The sequence below is a fragment of the Octodon degus genome, unplaced genomic scaffold, assembly GCF_000260255.1.
Source record: "Octodon degus isolate 3935 unplaced genomic scaffold, OctDeg1.0 scaffold00113, whole genome shotgun sequence".
Lineage (NCBI taxonomy): Eukaryota > Metazoa > Chordata > Mammalia > Rodentia > Octodontidae > Octodon > Octodon degus.
Window position 1 is genome coordinate 1,093,058 of NW_004524689.1, and position 23,277 is coordinate 1,116,334.

A 23,277-nucleotide genomic window follows, 5' to 3' on the forward strand; every position below is an offset into this window, starting at 1 on the left:
CTGTGGGTTGCACGCACAGCTCCCTCTGGGCACCCACACCCCGTGCCAGGACCACTATCGCTCCGTCCCCAGAAGGGATGGTGGGTGCAGGGGGCATCCTCTGTGTGTTGCCCACTCTCCTCCATGCACTTGGGGTGCCAGCTGCCTTTTATCCAGGGCTCTGAGGGGCTAAATGCCCTTGTGGAGGTGGCCAGGGTCCTCAGAGTCCTAAGCCGCTGTGGGCCAGAGTACTGTGGGTCAGTTCCACGAGCCCAGATCGTGGCAGGGGTCCTGGGGGCTGGCTCTGGGCCCTCAGGCTACCTGTTTTCCCTTCTGTCCCCTGGAGCCTCCCTGGACTGCACCCCATTTTCTGGCACCCTTCAGCTGGCCTCTGCCCTGTGCTCTGTTGGCCTGAGAACCATTAAGGCAGAGGTGCTAGGATCCACGCTGGGGCTGGGAGGGCTGCAAGCTGGGCCATGTTCTCCCTGGGCTGCCCAGGCCGGCTGCTTACCCAGGCCACCCTGGCGAGGAGGCCCCTCAGCCTTGACCCACCCACTGGCCTCCTCAGCTGTGTTACTGGGGGCTTCCTGTCCTGGCCCCTGGGTCTGGCTCTCCAGGGGTCGGGGGTGTGAATCTAGGAGGAGAAGGTGGATGTCCCACCATCCCAGCAGGACCCCCAGCACTGGCTTAGGGTGAGCCTGCCACACCTGCCAGGCCCTGCCTGCTGGGGACAGCCCTACCTGTGGCTCCGTGGCCCTGGCCCTGGCTCTGGTGATGGGTGGCTCTCCCACTGCTTGGAGACCTGGGGCCTCTCATGGAGATGAGCCTGTATGGCGTGGAGGCCCTCATCCTGGGTGGGCTTCCCAGAGACCCCTCCCTACTGCTCCAAGTCCTTTCTGGTCCTGTGACCCCCTTCCCAGCTCCTCCCAAGGTTTCTGACCCAGGTTGGTGGCTGTTGCCTTCCCTGAGGGGAAAGAGAGAGGAGCAGGAAGCAGTGGGGGCAGGGCAGGGTGCTGGACCCATGGTGGGCAGTGGTGGCCGCCCCAGGGCAGGTGGCAGGCTGGGTACTGTGTGCCTCCAGGAAGTTCTGCCGGGAGGACCCCAGGCCCACTGCTGGCTCCACACTCACCAGGTAGAGAGCTGGAGCCCGGGCATTCTCCCGAGTGTCCTGTGTGCCTCACACCCCGACCCACACCACACTGCAGCCTCATCACTGTGCTCTCTGCTGCCCCTGAGTGTCCGGTGGCTGTAGGCTTGCTTGGAGGGGCTGGACTGGGAGAGAGCCCCAAGGCCCTGGGCTCATTCTCTCTGGGTCAGTCTCTCTTTCTCTCCTCTCACTGTCCCTAGCTCTCTTCCCCTTGCAAGAGCTCTTATTCTTTTTTTTTTTTTTATAAATATTTATTTATTTTTATTTATTACATTTATTTATTGTGTGTGTGTGTGGCCAGCTCAGCCCACCAGGGGGCGGGTCTGGCTGGCATGTGGTGCTGGGGATCGAACCGCGGTCCCTGTGCTTTGCCAAGCTTGTTTCAAGTAGGTGCTTTAGACCACTGAGCCATCTCTCCAGCCCCAAGAGCTCTTATTCTTGAAGCAGGGATTGGCCCAGTGCTCTTTGTCCCTCATCATTCAATGAATACCTGACGAAGTGGCCAGCGCACCCCTTCTGGGGGTGGGGATCAGAGGTCAGAGGGGCATGCGGGAGGCCAGGGGCTTTGGCTGGAGCCAGCAAGGCTGGTCCCCTTCTAACCGTGGTGCCTGTTGCCCCCTGAACCCCATCGCAGCTGGACAGGAGCCAAGCCAGGCTGGTGTCCTCCCAGGCTGGCAGCCCTTCAGGCCCAGTGGGGCAGGGGCCTTGTGCGTGGGCCCCATCTTTGGAGGCTCCTAAGCCAGAAGGGTTCTGTTGCATCCCCAAGGTCCTGGGGCTTGCGTGGCAGGGTTGGCAGGGACCAGCAGCGAGTGCCTGGGAGGCAGGAGGCCAGCAGTTCCTGTGGAAAGCCAGCCTGGCCAGGGAGCCGCCCCAGCTGTGGCAGTGTGGACTGAACTTCCCACTCTGGATCTCAGGAGCGCACATGGGGGGCACCCAAGCGGCGGCAGCCGTTCCCAGCCACTCTGTTTTCCTAAATTGAAACATCATTTTCTCTGTTTTGCTTTTGACAGAAATGTGGTTCCCTCCTGAAGCAGAAAAAGCTCTGGGCTGGGCTGCTGTGTCTGAGGTGCGCAGTGGCAGCTTTGGGAGTCGGGCCGCATGTGACCCCCTTCCATGCAGGCCTGACTAGCAGGCGGGAGGGGAAGGCAGAGCGAGACCTCCAGTGGGCACATTGTCCAGGGTGGGTCCTCCAGGGTGCACCTGGGTAGGCGGAGCGTGGTGGTGTCCTGGAAACTGGACGGCTCTGCTGGGCACAGCCCAAGCCCTAGGTGCCCGGGCATCCCTCTAGGTGAAGCTGCTGTTCCAGTGGGGTAGCAGGCGGGGCAAGGGGTGGAGGCGTGGGGTCCACAGGGGCAAGCCCACCCCCTCAGGCAGAGGGGCAACTGTTAGGCACATGGATGGCGCTCGCCACAGCTTGCCTGCCAGGCTCCCTCACCTGATGCCCCTTCCTGCGGCTGACGTGGGTGGCGGGGAACAGCAACCTCTTGGCAAAGCCTGGGAGAGGGTGGGCCATGCCTGACACTGGGGCTGCAGAGTGTGATGCCCTACCAGGTAGGCATGTGTACCAACTGGGCATGGCCAAGCTGGGGCTGGAGGGGCACCCAGGAGGTGGGGTCTCTGGGCATCTCCCACGTGGCCAAATTTCAGCTACCCAGTTATCCTCGGCAGCCAAGGCCTGTCAGAGGCAACTCTGAACCCTGGCCACCCCCGTCCCCTCCTGGTTGCCACCCCTGACTCTGGCCCAGCCTGGCGGAAGACTCCAGGGGAGACCTTCCTGGCCTGGGAATGGACGCCTGTGGACTCTGGGTGCTGGCCAGGGACACAGCCAGGTCCTGCCCACGCCACATGTCTGCACGAGGCCTTGGAGCTGCTGCTGAGTGTTTTATTGAAGCCATCGGCTGGGGAGTCACATGCCCCTACCCCGTGTCCCAGCTGTTGGGAATGTGGCACGGGCTCTGTGGGAGGAGGCTGTTCCAGGGCCGTCTGTGGGGCTCACCTCAGGCTTGGTCCTGGAGCCCTCTTCAGGGCTAGGGGTGCCAGCTGCCCCTCGGCAGGATGCGCAGGTGCTTGAAGGCAGGAGGCAGCGCGTGGCCCAGGAACGGAGGCGACGTCACGTCCTGGATCATGACCACATACTCCCCTGCAAGGCGGGGCACTGCTGGTCCTTCGGCTCCCAGTGGCACCCCACAGGTCTTTCAGCCTGCTCCCACCTGCCCAGGACCTGCCACGCCTTTCTGGGGCTCTAGGCCCGCCCTGCCCTTCTCCAGGTTGCTGGGCGCTTGGTCAGCGAACACGCAGAAAGGAGCCCGAGGGGCACTGCCTGGGGGGCCGCAGCCGCCCTGGAGCCGGCGCTGGAGCTGCAACCGCTGAGGCCTGGGGCTGGGCCGCTGTCCAGGCCCTGGCCACGGGGCCCCCCATGTCCACTGGGCCACATGGCTGAGGGACTCTGTTGGGGGAAAGCAACTCATCTCCTCCGAACTGCTTGGAGGCATGTTAGAGCACTGCCTGCCCTTGCCGCGGCCCTGCTGGGGGCTCCAGGGGAGGAGGAAGAGTGCTTTTCCTTTCTGCAGCCTGTAAACTGTCTGGAGAGCTTCAAAGTTGGAGAAACCATAAAAAAGAAAATAAGAAATAACAAAAAGGGAGGTTGCCATAGAGACAGTCCTCTCCCCTCCCCTGAGCCCGCCAGGGCTGGCACCGGAGAGGGAAAAAAGCTCCCGGCTGGCCGGGGCTCACACCAGGAATGCGGCCGCAGCTGCACTGGGGGCAGGAGTCGCCCACACCACCGAGCAGGGCAAATCGACATTCCAGACACCAGGCTGGAAAACGGGCGGTCACTGTCCACCTCGGCCGGGCCGAGGGCTGCGGGCGCCTGCGCGTTCCTGGCAGGACGGGAGCGGGCCTCAGGGGCCCGAAGGAATCTGCCGCCTGAGCCAGCCCCTCGGCCTCCGGGGCTCGTCCCGGGCGGGAGGGCGCACATTTGCAGCTGGCGCAGCAGCAGGCCCGCCTCCCTGGCGGCGGAGGGGAAGCTGCGCATAGCGACGCGGCCGGCCGCGGGTTCTCAGCAGCCGTCTCCAGGCGCTGCTGAGAACACGGCTCAGCCGGCCAAGGGCGGCCGCCAGGGGGCCGGCGTGAGCTCGGCGGGCAGTGTGCGCAACCAGGCCCAGGCCTGAGCTGACCCCACGCTGGGCCGCTCGGGGACAGGAAGGCTGCAGGAGGGGCCAGGGCCTGGGTCCCTTGGCTGGTGCCGGCCCTGGGGCTTGGCCAGCCCTGACTTCACTCTGTGGCCCAAAGTCTGAATCCTTGCCGCAGCCTGGAAAGCAGCAGCCTCTGCCAGACGCCTGTCTGGGACGTGACCCTGTGGGCTGAGGGGCTGCCACCCAGCAGTCTCCTTGCAGCACCAAATGGTCAGTGGCCCCAAGCCCTGGGGACCCCAGTGCCCATCTGCTTCCCTGGGAACCAGGCCCTGGGTGCCCACGCTATGCCCAAGAGCCCAGGGTGGGGCGGTCACACCTGCTGCGCTACCCTGGAGTCCTGCCCCCTCCTGGCTCAGGGCCCTGTCCCTGCTCCGGGAGCCTCTGGGGACCCGTGAGAAGTGAGCCTGGACATGGAGCCCGCCCTCCTGGCCAGGCCTGGAGGCCCCACGGTAGGGTCATTTCTGTCGGGTGAGAGCAGAGGCACCCTCTGCTGGATGCACCTCGGGTGCCAGGGCCCAGGCCCTCCCAAGGATCCAACCTGGGGTGGCGATGACACCATCATTGTCTCAGGTTTGGTGAAACTTCACATTCTTGGGGTGCTTGGGAGACCCAGGCCAGGCTCTGCAGGGTGTAGCTCAACCCGCGGACGCTGCCCAGGCCTCGCCCGGCCCCATGCTGCCCTGGACTTGGGTGGGCAACCATGGTAGCATGGTGCTGGATGAGTGGTGCCCCTTCCCCGATCCTGACCCTTTGCTTCCTGGGCCACCACTGGTGCAGGCAGCCGCAGCTCCTGGCCCCCGAGGAGGTGCCTGGCCACCCAACGCCTTTGCTCCCTACCACCACGTTCTCCTTGAGCCCTGCTAGCCCACCTCTGCGTCGTTCTGGAGCCCAAGCTCCCACTGGCCCCCAGCCCTGAGGCCTCTCCTCATCTGGGCCCCAGAAGAGCTTGTACTGCCCTCAGGTGCCCAGCCCATGGGTCTGAGTACCAGGCCTTGCCCCCCTATTGTCCCACTGGCCCATGGATATCACGGCTCTGCCTACCTGGGTACAGCTCGGACGCTAGGTCCACTGCAGTCCTGTCGGGCCTGTGGGGAGAAGGGGTCACCTGAGTCCTGCACCCTGAGCAGGGCAGTGGCTCTGACGGGCCCAGCAGGCACAGCTGAGTAGGTTCTGGGCCCTGTCCGCCTGTCCACACCTCGTGTCTACACTGGAGAGTCCTGAGGCTGCATCTCCGCCCTCCAGTCCTTGAGCAGCCCAGGGACACCAGGCAGCTGTGTGGAAATCGCCCCATGCCGCAGGCTGAGCTGCTCCTGGGACTCCCTGGAGGCACCAAGGACTGCACCACTTCCAGCAGCAATTGTTGGCACAGTCAGCCGGGCAAAGCCGATGGCACTGCCGTGTCCCTCGAAGGACCAAGGCCAGTATCAGCTGGCTCCTCCATACTCGGGTGCACAGCAGAGGAGGCCTGTCCTGGGCCTCACTGTCGGAGTGACTGAGACTCCCACACTGGCCACAGCTGCCTGCATCTGAACACGGGTCCCATGGAAGGGCTTCAACTCCCCACCCCTGTCCCCGATCTGCAGTGGGGATGGGTGACCCTGCCTACCCTAGCAGCACCTGCAGCCAGCTCACCACAAGGGGCCTGGAGAGCAGAGCCTGACCCACACCTGTTTCTGCCCAGCCTTTCGCCTCGCCTGTGCTGGGGTGGCCACCAGGCCAGTCTTCCGGCTGCCATCCAAGGCCGAGTGCATGGCTGGCTGTGTCGTGGACTGTGAATCCATCCATTCCATCCAGGCCTCTAGACTGGGACCCCATGTCTGTCGCTGGCTGAGCTGGAGCTGGGGACCAAGATCCCAGCGCTACTGGAAGCACCAGGGCTTGGGGACAGGTCAGCTCTGCCCCTCTGGAAAGTTAAGTGTCCTTGGTATGGTAATGACAAGAGATTTCCGAATGACTTTTTTTCAAATGACTTCTTTTTGAGTGGAGAGAAATGGGCCTGGGCCGGGCCCCAGGAGTCACATTAAAGACGGAAGTGCAGAGGAGGAGGGGAGAGAGATAAATAATTTAGCACCCAGGAAGGCTACAGGCTGCTGCCCGCCAGCTCTGTTACAAGACTCCCAGGTCCTGCAGCACCCCAGGGCTTTGAGGACCACAGCGGAACCAGGCAGGGCAGGGAGCCAGGAGCCAGGACTAGCGGCAGATTACCAGGTGGTGTGGTGGCCGCCTGGGGTGGGCCTGGGGCCAGGTTCCACGCAGGCCGGGATCCAGGCAGGCTGGAGCAGAAGCACCCAGTAGCACGGGAGGCCCCAGAACCTCGGATGAGCACCCGCTGTGTACCGGGCACCGGGACCTGGTTGGGGGAGGCCTGGTGCTAGGCCTAGGTCCTTCCTCCTAACTGGGTGTGCTTTCGGCTCATGGGCATTCTGGAGTCTGAGGCTCTTTATTTTCTCCATTAAATTTGACAAAAATTTGTCCTAATTAAAAAGTGTAGCTCTTTTCTGAAGCCTTTCTTTGCCTCCCTCATTGGGTCTCCAGCTGCAGCTGGGTTTGGTGGCTTGTAGCCCACGTGTCCGGCCCGTCCCATCCCCTGGGGGCTGCCATTGGGCATTCAGTGGCCCTGTCCTTGTAGCCGTCTTTCTTTCTGCGAGGTCCATGCCGTGTCCCACCTGATGTGCTCCCTCCCCATACTCGCTGTTACCTCCAGCTGTTTTGGGCGCAAGGAACAAACCTGGGCTCTCACACAGACTCCCAAGTACCCGCCTCTCCTGGTCTCTGCCCACCTTCTGCTCAGAAACCTACAAGGAGACACAAGGCGTCTAGCAGCAGTGGCAGCTGGCTCGAGCCTGCCAGTCTTCCTGGTTGTGGCAAAAAGGGCCTTTCCGGCTCTCCCATCAGCCTCTGCATTCTCTGCTTGCTGAGGGCTCTCTGGTCAGATCCCAGATGCAGGGAACCTCACCATGAGGGTGCTGGCTATCTGTGGACCCCTGTGAATGTTCTTGTTGCTGCTGTTACTTGGGGACAGCATAAGTCTTCTGGGACGTGATTCCAAGGTTCGCCAGGCGGGTGCAGGTGGGGGTGACTACCCGGAAGCCCAGGGGTGAGCCTGCGCCACCCTGTGTCCCGCCTGGCCGCGTGTGCTTGGCCACTGGGCCCGGCCCTCCGGGGTTCTCTCCCTGCTCTTTGGTCACCCTTCCCCCACTAGTGTGCAGGGCAGAGCCCTGCTGGGCTCAGGGGTTCCTCTGCCTCAGCACCCACACTGCCCAGTCCTGGTTCCTTGCCTCAGGGCACCAAGCTTGCGCAGGCCTCCCCTGGGCCCACAACACACATGCCCGGTGTCGGGCCCCTGGATGTCACCGTCCTGCCCCCTTCCGTGCCCGGTGTCTGAGCATCTGGCTTGGGTCTCTTTCCCCGCTTTTCACTTGTTCATTTCCAAGCTGTCACACCATCTGGGGGACAGCTCAGCAGCAGCCCAGGTTCAGCAGGCTCTCAAGGTGAGGGAGGACCCGGGCTGGGTGCGAGGGTGGTGACGCCTCTGGAGGCCGCAGCTCTTGCCAAGGCTACCTACACTGTCCCAGGCCCCGAGGAGACCCTGCCCCCATCCCGACCTCATCTTGGGTCCCTGTGGTGTACACTGAGGCCGGAGACGGTGGGCGCCCTGGGACACAAAGGCTGTCTCTCCTTTCTCTAGGACCATGTGATCTCTGAGGGACCACAGGGCAGGGAGGGACACAGAGTGGGGGCACTGTCGGGCCTAGGCCCAGAGCCCCGCCCAGTCGGAGTGTGTCCCACCCTTCTCCTTGCTGGGGCTGTCGCTTCTGTGATGTCTCTGCTGCCCGGAACCACTGAGGCCACAGCGCCCCTTCCATGGCCCCAATCCCAAGACCGTGAAGGACAGTGAAAAGGACAGGCACCAGAACCCCCTTCAGACCCAAAGAGCTTTGCTTGGGTGTGGCCAGGGCTCTTCGGGCCCAGTCCATCCCAGCTTCTGCACCTGCTAGGGTGCTCAGCTGGCTCTGGGCAGTGCCCCCTGCAGTGGCACCCCCTGCCTCCTGTCCACAGGCCACGTGGTGCTGATGGTGGCATCCCAAGACCCATACTGCATGTCCCTCTGGAACAGCAGTGCTGGCCTGGAAAGTGACAGTCGCTTAACTAGCCATGGAAGCTGGTGTGCAGATCTGTGAGGTGGACGGTCTCTCCTGGGGAACCTGGCGATGGGCCTGTCCTCATGAGCCTGGCCACTGAAGCTCTCTGGGCCACAGGGACGACACTCAGCCCAGGGAGCTTCAGTCCCGGAGCCCCAAAATGCATCTGAGCTGAAAGGGCAAGGCCTGGAGCATGGTGTCGGGGGACTGCGGGGATGGGGCACCTCGCCGGCTCCTGGAGGGACCATGTGGCCCCCCACCATGGTCCGTCCTAGAGAGCTGGAGCCGTGGGAATGCGTGCAGAGACACTGTCACCTGTTCATCGAGGACGTGAGCCCAGGGAAGGATGGCCTGACTCCCGTGGACACAGATTCTGGGACTGCACTGGGCAGCGTGTGGGCAGAGGGTGGCACTGCAGCTGGAGTCTCTGGGGCCCTCTCTGATAGCAGGCGCCCTCCGCGAGCCCTGTTTGCTTCGGGCCATTCCTTGGAGCCAAGGCAGGCGGGAAGCAGCCGCTGCGCAGGGATTAGGGCGCCCGCGGCATGGGGACATCCGTGCCCAGCTGCTGCCGCCGGCTGTGCACCTGCCCAGTTTGTTTCCTGCCTGGACAGGACGGGGCTCACTTTTCAGAACTTACGAGCTCACTAAGGAATGAGGACCGAGGCCACCTGCCTGTTTCCTGAGCTCTGCCGGGGGGCTTCCTGGGGGCAGGGATGTGCCTGATGGGGCGGCCCGCGGCCTCAGCCCTGAACGCTCTCTTGCTCCCTGCAGCACCAGCTCAAGGACCGTTCTTTTGTCTCTGGATACCATGCCCCAGCTGCCCCTGGACACAGCCACCCCAGGCCAGCCTCTGCCCTGGTGCCCTGAAGCTGCGCCTGAGTTCTCCCCGGTGGCCTGGGCTTCATACCCACACCCTTCAGGACCCTGGGGTTCCCTGCATCTACTCACAGGCACGTGCCCAGGGCAGCCAGGCCATGTGGACTGGGACAGCCTGCTGCAGCCTGAGCTGGCCTGGTTGAGCCGGGTGCCCACACCCCAGCAGGAGCCTGTGGGTTGCGAGTTTCCAGTCTACTGTGCTCTGAGGGGGTGCCGTCTGCGCGCAGGGCCCTGAGGCTGTCTGAGTCACGCTCCACAGCCCCGTGGCTCTGCAGGCCTCGACTGTGGTGGGAGCTGGGGCTCCTGCTCGAGGCAGGACTGGGGCCATCCGGTCTGTCTAGGTCCTCAGAGCCATCAGTGGCGGTGGGCAAGCTTCCCGCCTACTGCAGGTCCGCAGAGGAGCCCTTCCTGGGCTGGCCCTGCCCAAGTGGCTGGCCAGGTGTGGGCAGAGCAGGACCTGGGGGTGTGTGGTCACCCTGACCAGCATGGGGGGTGGGGACTGCCCACTGTCAACTGTCTTTTCAAGTAAAAAATAAATAAATAAATTGATAGGCCATCTGTGTTGGCCTAGTGACAGATTTAAGTGACCGGTCACGAAAGTCTCAAACTCATTTTCCTCCAGAAGCAGGAGGAGGGGCTCCAATGGCCTCCAGGGCTGGATCCTTTGCAAGAGGCACCAGGAGCCACTGGGCACCCAGCACACGCCTGGGCAACAGATTCTGTCCTCCACGGGCCCGCGGCTGCTGCATTTATCTCCTCCTCGGGCTGGAGGCTCGGGCTTCAGTGGGAGCAGGGTCCTGCGGACGCTCACGGAGCCATATCAGCTCATGGCCGCGGCCCCCCCCCGCCCCCCATGATCTCACTTTGCTTTGGGAGCAACAGGCCGGCTCCCGTGGTGGGACAGCCTTGTGCCTGGAATGCCTCCACAGGAATGTGGCCGGCCGGGGTCTCCCAAGGCTCCCGCCCAGGAAACAGGCACAGCCCAGCTGGGCCACCGCGGCTCTTCAAGCCCCTGCCTGCTGCCCCAATGGCTGCTGCCATGGTCCCCTGCATGAGCTGTGTCCAGCGCTGAGTGGACAGACACACAACACCCCACAGCCAGCCGTCCTTGCTGGGTGCTGTATGACCCGACCTGGTGGCGACTTCTTCCAGAGCAGGAGCTGGTGCTGGGGTCTCTGGGGGCCCCTGCTGGGGCTCCAGTAGCTGCCACCTCCTTCCTGGTGCTGGGCATGAACTCAGGGCCTTCACACAGAGCCCAACCCCCGGACCTTGTTTTTATTTGAAGGCAGGCCTCACTGAGTGGCTCTGTTGCCCAGGCTGAGCCAGTGTCTGTGATCCTCCTGCCTCAGCCTCCCAGCATGCTGCGGTCACAGGTGACCAGGCCCCGAGGGCTCACATGGGTGGGTGGGATGGGGCTAGGCACTTCCCTGGGCTCTGTGCCCAGGAAACAGACTGGGTACCCTCCACCCTCCCACCCCCACCCCCGGGACATGAGGTGCCTATTAGGTCATTTTCCTTGTCAAAGATAATCCAGAGCTGTGCCTCCGGCTATCAGGGTGGCCGCCACTCTCCCCTCCAACCAGTGGATGCGGATGCGACAGAGCTGCTGAGCGGGGCTTGGGAGGGAAGCGCCCCAGTGGGCACCAGCGTTGCTGCCCACTGTGGAGTCCGGGGGTGGATGCAGAGTTGTTTTGAGTTACAGGGGCATGCTGTAGGCTCTCCCTTGCCTGGCTACCCTGACTGTCCCGGGGGGACCCCAACAGCACAGGCAGTGCCCCCACCCTTGCCTGAGCAGGGCCATCTAGGAAGGACAGCTGGGTCCTTGCTCTGAACCTGGGGCCACGGTGCCTGGATGCCAGTGCCCCAGCAGTCCAGCCCTCTTGGCTGACCCCGCACCTCATGTCCAGTCCTGGGACCAAGGGTCTCCAGTGTGGCCGCAGGGGCACCTGGCCCTACTCTTTGCCAGCAAGGCATGGGGCACCTGACCTCTTGCGTGTCAGGGAGGGCAGCAGCCAGCCACTGGCTTCGGTGTCCAGGTACAGCGGGGAGGCCGTTGCATGCGCCTGCCTCGGGGACCCATCTCGGTAGCCACAGGGTGCTCTTAGCACGTGGGATTCGGTGTGGCCAGGCTGGACGGTGGGGAGCAGCACCGCCTGGGCTCAGGCTGCCTCGCCCGTCCAGGGTGGTCGGGCTAAGCCCCGCCCCGGCCACGGGCACAGGTGGCTCTGAGAACTGGAGGTGGTAGCAGGAGCCGGCTGGGGCTGGCATCCCTGGGACGGGCAGATGCGCCTGTCACCTGTGGCGAGCCACTGGAGCGAGCACGGCCCTGGAGACACCTCAGTGGGAAGCGTTCTCCGTGACCTCCATACCCAGAAAGCAGAACCTGGGAAGCCCAGAAGCGAGTGTGGGCCCGGGGATCCCCAGAGGCCCGAAGAGATGCAAGTGCACAGGTGGCGCTGCAACCCACAACTCGCGAGGCAGCCCGGGACATCTGGGACCCACGAACTATGATTCTGGGACCCCAGTGACTCTAGCCTGTGGCACGCTGAGACCCCTGCATGGGCTGGTGAGGCGGGAGGACGAGCAGGCCGCCTGCCCATGGCCTCGGAGCAAGCGGCGACTCCTCGGCCTGGTCCCCCCGTGCTGGCTTATGCTGGGCTGCGGCCGTGGCGTGTGTGCTGGGTGGGCACAGGGCACAGGGCACCTGGCACGGTCATGCGGAGCATCTGGGGTAGCTCAGCCCCATGCCTGGCTCACTGTGGGCATTTTGCCACTGCTCCACCAAGGTTTGAACAACACAGGCTCTGTCCCTGAGACCAGGCAGTGCCTGGCAGGCTGGGGTGGGGGGCCCTGGCAGGGACCCAGCGAGTCCCCCATGACACCTGGGCCAGCGTGAGGGCCGAGGACATCCTGCCAGGTGTCTCTGTCCCAGTAGGGGCTGGGATCAGCCACCACAAGCTCTGAGGGGCAGAGGGACAGATCCCAGGCTTCTGCTATGTGACACACAGCCTTTGGATCTGTCACACTTGGTTTGGTCAAGCAATTGCTAAGCTCTGAGTCCCTGTGCCTCAGTTTCCCCCTCTGAAAACAGGACCAGTCATGGCGTGCAGGTGCATGTGGGGTCTATGCCTCTACCTTGTGCTCCTGCATACTGCCTGGGTGAGGGGATTGCTGCCACCGTGGGCCCATGGGGGCCATAGTCCTACTGCCTGGCTGCAGGCAGCCCCACAGGGCACTGCCTTCTTGAGCCTGCCTCAGGGGCTCCTCTAAGCTGTGCCCCCTGCAGATCCCTTGTCTGGGGCAGTTGTGCTGTAACACGTGGCCAGAGCCTACAGCCCCTAGAAACCCTGTGAGCGGTCCACGCTCCTACCTGGTGCTGCAGGGGATAGGCGCCATCTTCGCTGGGCTCAGGCTGTCCCCGTGCTTGCTGTCGGCCTGCTAGAGGGCCAGGGGTGGGAGAGGATGGGCTCAGGGGGGCTGGCACAGGCGGAGGGGCCAGACCCTTCCAGCTGCCCTGGCCCTGGTGCTCACCTGGCTGGGGCTATCCAGAGCTAGGAAGGGCTGGAGGCCAGGCGGGTGCGGCCCCAGGAGGACATCTGCGAACTCTGCGCAGCCTTGGATTGCACGCCGGTGGTCTCCAGGACTCGGGGGCTCCTTTGCCCTGGCTGGGAAGGCGCCCCGAACAAGAAAAAGTCTGAGTCACCAAACAAGGCACCAAGAGCCGCATTCAGCTTGTGAGCTGGTCTCCGAGTACGGATGACCGTAAGGGTAGGGAGCAGGCCCAGGCGCTCTACACGCACGCGGAAGGCAGGGCCCATTCGAGGGTGGACCCTGTCCGGCATGCCCCATGGGCCAACCTGAGTGCGGACAGGGCAGTGTGGACAGGCCAGCGTGGACAGTGCAATGTAGGGAGGGCGGTGTGGGCAGGGTGGTGTGGATAGCACACTGCGGGGGGAAGTGTGAATAGGGCGCTGTGGACAGGGCAGTGTAGGGAGGACAGCACACTGTGGGCAGGGAAGTGTGGACAGGGTGGTGTGGACAGGCTGGTGTAGGGCGGGCAGTGTGGATAGCGCACTGTGGACAGGGCGGTGTGGGCAGGGTGGTGTGGACAGGGTGGTGTGGACAGGGTGGTGTGGGCTAAGATGCTCGGAGCAAGGGGAGTGTGCAGTGGCCTGCCTCAGCCCCTGAGGCCCCTGGAGACCAGGGAAAGAGGGGAGTCTCTGATCTGTGCCCTGGGGCGTGCAGAAGAGGGCATCAGCCTCGGGACCACGGAGTCACAGGTGGGAGTTATTTTCCCAGGGGCGCCTTCATTTCCTCTGCAGTGTGGCATCAAAAGTCGGGCCCGCTCCTGCAAGGACGTCCCTGCGCATGGCTCCCTCCCTCCCACTGCTGCCCTGTGTACTTGGTGGGGCAGTGCCTGGGAGCCATTTCCATTCTTAATGCACTGTGGGCTCCACAGGCTGCAGGTGTGACGTGGCAGCCACACACAGGGCCCCTCCTGACTTGGCCAGCTGAGCCTGGCAAGGTGACTGTGCTCATGGTCGGGGCGGATGCCCCGGGGAGGGTGCGCCTGCACGTGCTGCGCATACCGAGAGCCAGCAAGCGTTTCCAGCAGGAAGCAGCACCTTGAAACCGGCTGGCTCTGTGCTGACTGCGTGGGGCCGTGAGAAGCTGGCTTATAGACGGGGGAGTGGGGTCTAGCTTGTCCGCTTAGCAGCACACAATGCAGGGGCTGGGGTGGCGATGGCGAGGCTGTGGGGACCAGCTCCAGAGAAACCCAGCAGGAGAACCCAAATCCTGGGGAGCCTGACCCCACTCAGGACAGCCAGGCTTGGGGCCACTTCTCAGGTTGTCACTTCCCTCGTCCTCAGAACCTGGCTGGGCACGGCCACCTGGCCACATGGACCTGGATCCTGGTCTCAGAAGGCAAAGGCTGAAGCTGGCTTTTCTTTGTGAGGTTGCTGGGAGGCTGGGTCCCATGTCCTTTCCTGGCGATGAGCACCGTGCCCCCAGGTGCCCAGACCAGATGCTGGGGTGAGTCCTGCTCGCCCGGCCCCTTTCCTGGGCCCCACGTAAGTCAGAGCAGGGATGGGGGACACCAGCTCTGCCTCCAGGAGACACACTGAGCACAAGCCGCGGCTGGATGTCCAACCTGGTACGTGCCGGCCTGGGTCTGGCACACTGCTCCTGCCCAGCCGTGCAGGGTCGCTCGTGCAATGGTGTCCAGAGGCGACATGGCATCCCCACCACCTGTCCTCGGGGACCTTGAGGCAGCGGGGAGGGGAGCCCTGGGATGTGGGGTAGCAGCTGGGGTCCCCCAGGTGCCACCCTGCAGGGCACAGAAGGGGACTCCACAGTGTGGGGCGACTGTGCCCCCGCCCCTGGCCCATTGCCATCCTCCCTGCTGCAGCTTTGTGCTCTTCCGCACATATGCACCACGCTCCCCCGAGGACGCAGCTCCTGCCCCGGTGCCTGCCAGCTGTCCATAGCACAGCCGTGGGAATCCAGCTCTTCCCTCCCTGCACAGCTGCCCCAGGCCACGTCCCCCAGTCTCTCCTGCCTCCTGTCCTGGGCTTTGTACACTTGGACGGGTCCTCGGGCTCCCAGCCCTGCTCTGCCTCTGGCCTGTGCCTTACCCAGCGGACCTTGGGTCTGTTCTGCCCAAGGGGGCCCACAAGCCCGCGTGCTTCAGCTCTACCCATCCTGGTCCCCCTGCTCGGGGGCTGGGCCCCCTGCACCCCCACCCCCACCACTGGGTGCTGCCTCCTCCCCCTTTGTCCCAGCTGGGGTGCATCTGTTTTGTCCCCAGGGTGGATTTCACTGGCCCCCGTGGGCTCTGGGTGGGTGGCTGCTTCTATGCCCATTGTTCTTGACACCCATGATGTCCACAGTCATGGTCCTGTCAGTCCCAACCACCGAGGAAAAAAGACTCTGCAAGAGCTGGGGAGCCCACACCCCGAGGCCTTGCAGGTGACTCCTAAGGGAAGCCGGCAGAAGCCAAGGGACCATGCTGGGCCACCCGCTCAGGAGCCCCACCGCCTTCAGCCGGTGCAGTGGCCCCACAGGCCCCTGTGGACTGGAGCTTGCGGCTCGGTTTCCACACTGCATGCCTGAGGCGTTGGGGCTGCTCCTGGAGGCTGCTGGGGTGCCCCTCCCCAGCCGAGCACCCTCGGAACCTTTCCGCTGACTCTAGTGACACAGCTTACAGCTCTATCAGCAAGATAAAGGTTGCAGTGCCGCCCCAGGGAGAGGCCAGAAGAGAGGCAGCCTGACCTCTTCGGGAGGGAAATGTCAATTAATTATCTTTTTACAGCCGAGCCAATTAGACTCCCTAATCACCTGTGTAGGACACCTTGGAGAAAGGTGGAGAAATGGCGGACAAACAAGGCCTTGAGGGCTGGAGCCACCGTGAAACGGCTGCCTTGGGCCGGGACCTGCCGCAAGGGGGCTGCACTACAGCCCATGATGTTTTCTCCGGTTAAGTGAATTCAAAAAATAAAACATTATTGGCCCCGCGGGGCAGGCAGCAGACTCGCTGGAGGCGGCCGGACACAGTGCATTAGCCTTCCACGGCTGCTGCATTAGCCAAGAAGCTGTGCAGGCGGTAGAGCCGGGCATTGCCTCGCCACGCTCAGGTGCACGCGGCCCCCGGCAGGATCTGGGCCGGGTCGGCCCCCGAGGGGTCCCTCAGCTTCCCCAGGGCCCACCGCCCCTGTGGAGGTCAGGGCCGGCTGTGGAGCGCACGTCAGGGTGGGGGCCGGGCCTCCCTGTGCACCCACATGTGGACACCCCGGAGTGTGGAGGTGCACTCCTTCCACGTGGCTTGCACACACTGAAGCCTCCACCATCCGGCTGAGCAGTGCCTTGGGCCCTCCTCGGCCATGTGGCCCAGGCACACTGCCTGACCCATGACAGCGCTGAGACACTCCACGGTAGGGACACCAACCCCTAGCTGCACCCGCCTCACCTCGGCCTGGGTTGGTTTACCCTTTGGCGGTACTGAGGATGGAGCCAGGCCTTCAGCACGCTAGGCCAGGGCTGTGCCACAGTGACAGCCCCACCCCTTTAATTTTAGTGTGAGATGAGGCCTTGATAGGTTGCTCCGGCCAGCCTCAAACTTGAGATCCTTCTGCCTCAGCCTTCCAGAGCCTGGGACTACAGGTGTGTTCTACCACAGTTATCTGTAGAAAGATTTTCCAATTCAAGCTTCCAAAAATGAATCTTTGGGAGCGAATGAGGGCTGAGGGTCAGCCTGGAGTTGTGGGTAGCCTGCGTGTTTCCAGTTGGGGTCTCAGGGTCCGTGGCTGGAGCACAGGCCAGCAAGAGCCACGAGTGGCACTGGGGGAAGAGCCCAGCACCCTGAGCACAGGACATGAACGTGACCCAAGCTGGGCCCCATCTGCCCATGCTCCCCACCTACCCAAGGCCCAAGTGGGAACCAGAGCCCCGAGCTCCCGGGTGTGGCGTGGGGCTCTGGGCTGCCCTGCACCTGTGTGCGTGGTCTCTCCCGAGGAGCGGCTCCCTCTCCAGGCCAGCTGAACTCCCTGAACAGCTGCAGCTCAGCTTCTCCACCCCCAGTTCCTCCTGGAGCCCAGGCGAGGGTGCCCCAGCCCGCCTCCAGACCCAGGCTAATTCGGGGTGCTTCTGAGTCTGCTTCTGGCACCCCACCCACCCGCCCGCACCTTCCCTTGGAGCCCCCCGCAAGCTGCTTGTACACTGTGCAGCGTACCTAGCCCTGCTGCCTGTCTCCACCACTGCCTGCCAGGGCCCAGCGCTCACAGGCTCCACAGCGGTGGACAGAGGGACGGGGCCATATGGTCAAAGTGGGCAGCACGGCGAGGAGAAACTGCTGACTGGGCACCCCCACTGGCCAGACTCCTGCCCAGAGGGTGCAAATGGGGGGCTGGGCAGGGCCAGTGGGGCCATAGCTGTCCCTGGGGCAGTCTGTGTCCCAGACTGTGGGCTCTGAAGTGGTCTGCAAGCTCCCCAGAGTCCTCACTGTGACTGGGAGCAGGGACACTCTGCAGAACCAGGGTCTCTGCCATGGCAAAATCCCGCGGGAGACAGACCTGACCCCTCCACGCACGGCCCTTGTCCTGTTCCCCCATTCCCAGCTCCACACAATGAACCACCAGGAGATGCGTAGAGCCACAAATGCAGCAGCCACAGGTGTACAGGATGGCTGCGGGCTCAGTGCCACGCTCCACAGGATGATGGCATGCTTGCCCTGTACACACAAGGCCCTGGTTCCAGCAGCAGTACTTGTATGCACACACACACACACACACACACACAGGCATGCACACACATGCATGCACATGCACACACAGGCATGCACACGCAGGCACATGCACACACACACAGGCGTGCACACACAGGCATGCACACACATGCACGCACACACACACAGGCACATGCACACGCACATGCAGGCATGCACACTCACATGCACACACATGCAAACACACACACACAGGCACATGCATGCACATGCACACACAGGCATGCACACACACAGGCACACGCAGGCATGTGCATGCACATGCATGTGTGCTTGCACTTCTGTCATCTATAGAAACGTAGCAGTGTAGCCCACAGTTGCTGGCCACCCCAGGCTCCTCTCCCAGCACCGTGGCCAGGTGGGAATGGACCCAGGGCCCAGGCGGAGCCAAAGAGGCAGAGTTGTCACTGTGCCCTTGCTTTGGGGGTCCCTCACTGCAGAGATCCCAATGCCTTCCAAGGTGGTGGGCCAGGCCTAGGAGCACCCCTCCGCCTGGCTTGCTGAGGTCCTATCAGGTGATGGGGGCAGTCAAGGTGGCGCTGGGGCGCCCACCTTTCATAACCACCCTGCAAGGCAGTGTCGGGGCAGACCCCAGGGGACCCTCTTTCCCCAAGTCCTGTGGCCACACCTCAAGCCTGTGGCATTCTGAGCTAGTCCAGCAGCCCAGGTCTCAGACTGCCCCCTCCGTGGCCTGCCCCTGGTCCTGAGGCCCACCCAGCCCTGACATGTTCTGGGATGCTCCGTGTCACCGTCTATGTCGGCACTGTGCACACAGCTCACACCTACCGTGACCCTCCAGCCCCATCTCCCAGCATGCAAAGCTCTCCTCACCTCCCTCTGTACTCCACCCCACCCTGACCTCACTAACGGGACCTCACGGCTTTCTGGGCTGAACAGTTTAGGACAGCGGGAGCTTGGGGAACAACCCAGCCGCAGGGGCCCCACGAGGAAGGGGACAGAGGAACATGCCATCACCCCAGGGTGTGGCAGAGCAGCCGTAGGTGCAGTGGATAGCCAGAGGGTGGGAGCGCCAGGCCCACCCGGTAACACAGCAGCCTAAGAGCGTTTCAGCCTACACAGCTGGCAGAGCCCGGGGGTTGGGGGGCGTCACCCTGCCCTCCCTGCCACCTTCCCAAGAGGGCACGGCACCTGTCAGGATCCCCCACCCTGTTTGCACAGAACTGCACCCTGATATCCAAGTGAACTTCCACTTTTATCCTGTTTTGGCACTGGAAGCAGCATAGTATCTTTTTATACTGTATTTTTCTGGGACATCCCCTCTATATAATATGCTGGATTCCTGGAAAAGGAATTTATAGCACCAACTTCCCTTTAAAAATACAGCTCTCTCGTGCTGCCCTGCCATAATTAGCTACAGACAATTAATACTAAAGTGTGGTGTCCCCAGGAGGGGCCGAGATCTCCAGGAACCTCTGCTCCACGCTCCTCCACTTTTATTGGCAGGGCTGCGTCAGCAGCAGAGGCACCTTGACTTCTGAGTCACCTTCCAGTGACGGCTGGTCCCTCCTGGACCCCATCTCACGAGTGCCCAAACCCATTCGTCCAGCGCTCGAGCAGGAGGCATCACTGGCCACCTCTAACTGCTCCCTGGGAGGTCTGGGTGGTGGAAAGCAGGCGGAAAGTGACGTGACCTCCTCTCCGCGCTGTGGGTCCCCAAGCCCCACTCGTGGGGGGGCCCGAGCCTGTCCTGGTGCCCACGCGGTCCGTCCACAACCACTGCGCCTGCTCTGGGAGCCATGGGAACTAATTGCGGGGCTGCGGCAGACGCCCCCCAGGAACGGGGCACACGAAAGGCTCCACGGCCGAGCGTGGGTGGGAATCACAAAAGGTCAGGAGACTAAATATAAAAATCCTCCTGGATGTGAAATCAGTGTTCTGCGTTGCTGAAATCTGGGTGCTGTAATTTATCCAAAATAGGGTTCAGAATATCTGGCCACTGTCCACGTCTGGGAGGTAATCTTTTCTTCTCAATGAAATGCAAACTGTCTACCGCAAAGTCAGAAACAATCAAACAACTGGGATATTCCATATCAACAGAATAACGGAGTATGCGTTTGGCAATTACACAGTACTGACACGCGGCCTTGGGAAGGAGACGACTCATGCCTAGGCGTGGAAGGGTGGTGCTGACCCGGTGTCACAGTGGGTCCCATGGCTTGTGCCACTGCACCGGCCTGTGGCGTGGGTGAAGCCCAGCTGGGCAGGGCGGGGCTGCCAAGGCTCTGGTGTGGCCACCTCCTGGGGTGCCGGTACCCCCCACCTGGGGACGGGGCCCCACGCAGCCCTGCTGCTGGCTCCGGCTCAGGAACGCCCTGAAACATGGATGATTGCTTCAGTTTGTGCACCGCCTGCCTGCTTTAATTTTAGGTGTGACTCAGGCGGCGCTCTGCTCTCGTGGGCAGCGGCCCGTGCCTGCCTGCAGTCCCACAGCCCCATGACGGCGATGGTGATGACAAACCCGGTGCTCAGGGCTGCGAGACCGGGAGTGCCTGGGGCATCCACGAGACAGGCCCTGGCGTCCCCTGCTCTGTGTACAAATGGGGGTCCACAGTGACTGAGGAGGGGCCTCCCCTTCCCTCGGGGTTTTTGTATAAAGAAGCAAACACCAGTGGGGCTGAAGCCACTGTGCTGTCTACTAAAAGCAGGTCTAAGCACGCAGTCTGCCAGGAAGAAGGGGAATCGGTGGGCACCACTTCAGCCCTGAGGGTGCAGGTGAGGCCCTCCTGGTCACTATGCTCGGCATGGGGTGAGGTGACCTGGACACGCCCCAGAGTCATCCTGGGTGTCTTCCTCGGGGCAGCCTGCTCCTGGCTCCTCCCTGCCATATGGAGTGGTCGTCGGGTGGCAGTGACATCTGCAGGTGTGTGTGGAGCCTGGGCATCTCCAGTGTGGGGCCACATGACTGCCCTTGGCCCCGACTCCCAGGAGTGGGTCTAGTGAGCGTGGTGAGTGTGCGGGGCTGGCTGGAGGGATGGGTCCCCGCTGACTGCTCCTGGGAAAGGGTTCCAGGTATGTTTCCCAGCGAGTGCAGCTGCTTTGGATTCCCAAGCTCTATGTTCTTTGGCTGGTGGCAAAAGGAAGCTCGGGGTCACCTGGCTCCCATTTGGTGTGGTGTGGCCAGAGGCAGCAGCAGGAATGGCGTGGCCAAGCTGTCTCCAGCCCCTCCCTGGCAGATGCCCTGGAGGTGTCCTTGCTGAAGGCTGGGCAGGTGGGAGACGGCTGGGGCCTGCAGGTAGGCAAGGTCGCCCTGGGCCTTGGTGGGAACCAGGCTCCCGTCACAGGAGAGCCAGGCAGGTGGGGTGGGCCCAAGACCCAGGTGGCTAGAGATGAGCAGGGACATGGTCCTATGTACCTGGAACCTGTCACTCCTTGTGGGTCGTGGCCTCACTCCTGGTGTGGAATCTGCCACCTACCAGGATGGGCTGCAGCTTTCGAACCGGCCCTGCTAGTCTCCTGACCAGGAGGCTGAGCAGTCTGGGCCCCAGCAGGGGCTGGGGCCTGTCAGTCGGCCAGACCGCACACTGGGGCCGAGCAGTGCTCTCGTGTGTGGTCCTTCTGGGGGACCCCATCCAGTACTGAAGCCCGCTGCCCAGGGTGTGGACACTTTGGAGCGCAGGAGGAGCCCAATCCACTGGCCGCTGCCCGGGGGTCAGATACCTCATCAGGGTCACCAAGACGCTGTCCCTGGCCCCTCCTAGGACTCACACTGAGTGTCGACTCCACAGCCCAGGCCACGCGCTGCACAGTTCAGCCTGGATGGAGCCCAGTGCTGGCACCTGCTCCGTGACAGCTCCAGGACAGCCTGGAGGCCTGCGCCTGTGCTCACACCAGAGGCTGATGCTGCCTTCAGGCTGTGTGGGCGTGCTCAGATGCCAGGTCACGTGTGACCACAGGGTCCCGGCAGCCCCAGGCCACACCCACCATACCAGCACGTAAGTGGTCCAGGACTGCCTGCTCCGGGCGGTTGCACCCCTCCCCTGGGATGCAATGGTGCTACGGGTTGCTGGGTCACAGGCTGGGGCCTCCCGGCCACCAAGCACTCAGCCTGCTCCCCGCCTGGCCCATCCTCCCAGCCTCCTCTTTCCTTGGCCTCTGTGAGCACACTGGCTCATCTGTCACCTCCACTCACCAGGCAGGTGGCTGGGACTGTCAGCCTGGCCACGGACAGCCCCGGCGTCCAGCGCAGAGTCTGGCTCTCCCTGGGATGGCAGCGAGGCGGTGGCAGTTCTGGGCCCCAGCCACAGTGACGCGGGGCATGACAGGGGGTAGGAGAGGCACTGGAACCCACTGGTGAGGAAACGGCACCACAGTGGGCTGGGGACCAGGCCACGGGACCCATGTCTGGACGGTGCTGGCCCAGCCCAGCCCGGGAACCGGCCTCAGGGAGGCACCCAGGGAATGTGGTCCTGCCGCCCCTGGGAGGCAGGGTCATTCTGAGTCTCCACCAGCTGTGCCCCTGCCCGGCCAGTCCTGGTACAAGGGCGTGGCCATGGGCGTGGGCGTGGCGGTGGCGGGGCTCACCCATCCGGTCCTCCTCACCCCTCAGCCCCCTGAGGGGCACCCCAGTGTCACAGCCTACTCACAGTGGAGTCTCGATGGGTTTCTCCAGGTGGGCCTCGTCCGCCCTGAAGAAGCTGACCTCCGAGTGCGCTGGGAGCTGCACACGCCGCACGCCCGCTGAGATGCGCAGGACCCGGCCACTCTCGCCTTCCAGCAGAGAAATCAGAGGCTGAGCCTGGAGCTGGGGGGCAGTGGATGTGCCCAGTGGCTTGCCTGGACCTTGCCCCAACGCTCCACTCCTTACTTGGTGTGACCACAGTCAGCACCGGCCAGTAACTTTGCTTGGGCCAGGATGTCAGGGCCCCCTCAGCCGGTGCCACAGCCCCCCACCTCAAGCCCTAGACTCCGCAAGTCTGACTCTGGGCCCCAACACCTGGCCTGCGGGCACCAGCCTATTGCCCACACTCTCGGAGCTCCTCACTGTGCTGCCCAAGGGCTTGGGTCCCCTGCAAAGCTGCTTTCACTATAGTCCTGCCACCATGACCCATCTCTACCCACATGGGGCCTGGCACGAGGCTGGTGCCCGACTCCAGGGCCAGCTGCCAGGTGCAGACGCTTTTGGCCCCCTGTCACTGCCCTGGGGACACAGCAGACAGCACTTGGCCCAGGTGACCTGGTGGGTGGCAGCAGGGTGGCTGTGTCCAAGTGGACAAGGGTGGGGAGGATGGCCAGGCCCACTGTGGGGTCTGGGCATGTTCCAGGCTCAGATGACTTGGAAGCAAGCAGGTTTCTGCAAACTGCAGACAAACACATTAAGCAGTAGGCCCCGGGGTGCCCGCCAGAGGGGCTTCAGACAGGGTCGCCTTGGGCCAGGGCCTCACAGGGACCAGGCTCCCAGGCCCAGACGCCCCGGCCAGCATTCTCAGGGTGCCTTGCTCTGAGCGTGGAGTGGCTGGGCTGGCTCAGCTCTCCTCCAGCCCAGCAACACTGCAGACACGGACCAGGGGTGAAAATGTCCAGGGCATACAGCTGCACCCAGAGCGAAGCTCAGCACGCCCCACAGCACCCAGCAAGGTCAAGGTTACCGTGTCTGTCGCCCAAGCAAAGGTCACCAGGCGTGACCCCGAGTGTGGGCAC

General features: G+C 63.3%; 1 protein-coding gene across 1 annotated transcript in view; it reads right to left on the bottom strand.

The window, feature by feature from the left end:
* Positions 1-3,044: 3,044 nt before the first annotated feature.
* Morn1 (MORN repeat containing 1) overlaps positions 3,045-23,277 on the bottom strand; it is a 50,087-nt gene continuing 29,854 nt past the window's right edge. The window contains exons 9-15 of the mRNA XM_023699485.1: positions 22,224-22,347; positions 21,770-21,927; positions 12,870-13,003; positions 12,709-12,776; positions 5,362-5,405; positions 3,176-3,266; positions 3,045-3,145 (exon numbers count right to left, since the gene is read on the bottom strand). Coding sequence (XP_023555253.1) covers positions 3,124-3,145; positions 3,176-3,266; positions 5,362-5,405; positions 12,709-12,776; positions 12,870-13,003; positions 21,770-21,927; positions 22,224-22,347 — 641 coding nt within the window. The 3' untranslated portion in view covers positions 3,045-3,123. The remainder of the gene's footprint in view (positions 3,146-3,175; positions 3,267-5,361; positions 5,406-12,708; positions 12,777-12,869; positions 13,004-21,769; positions 21,928-22,223; positions 22,348-23,277) is intronic.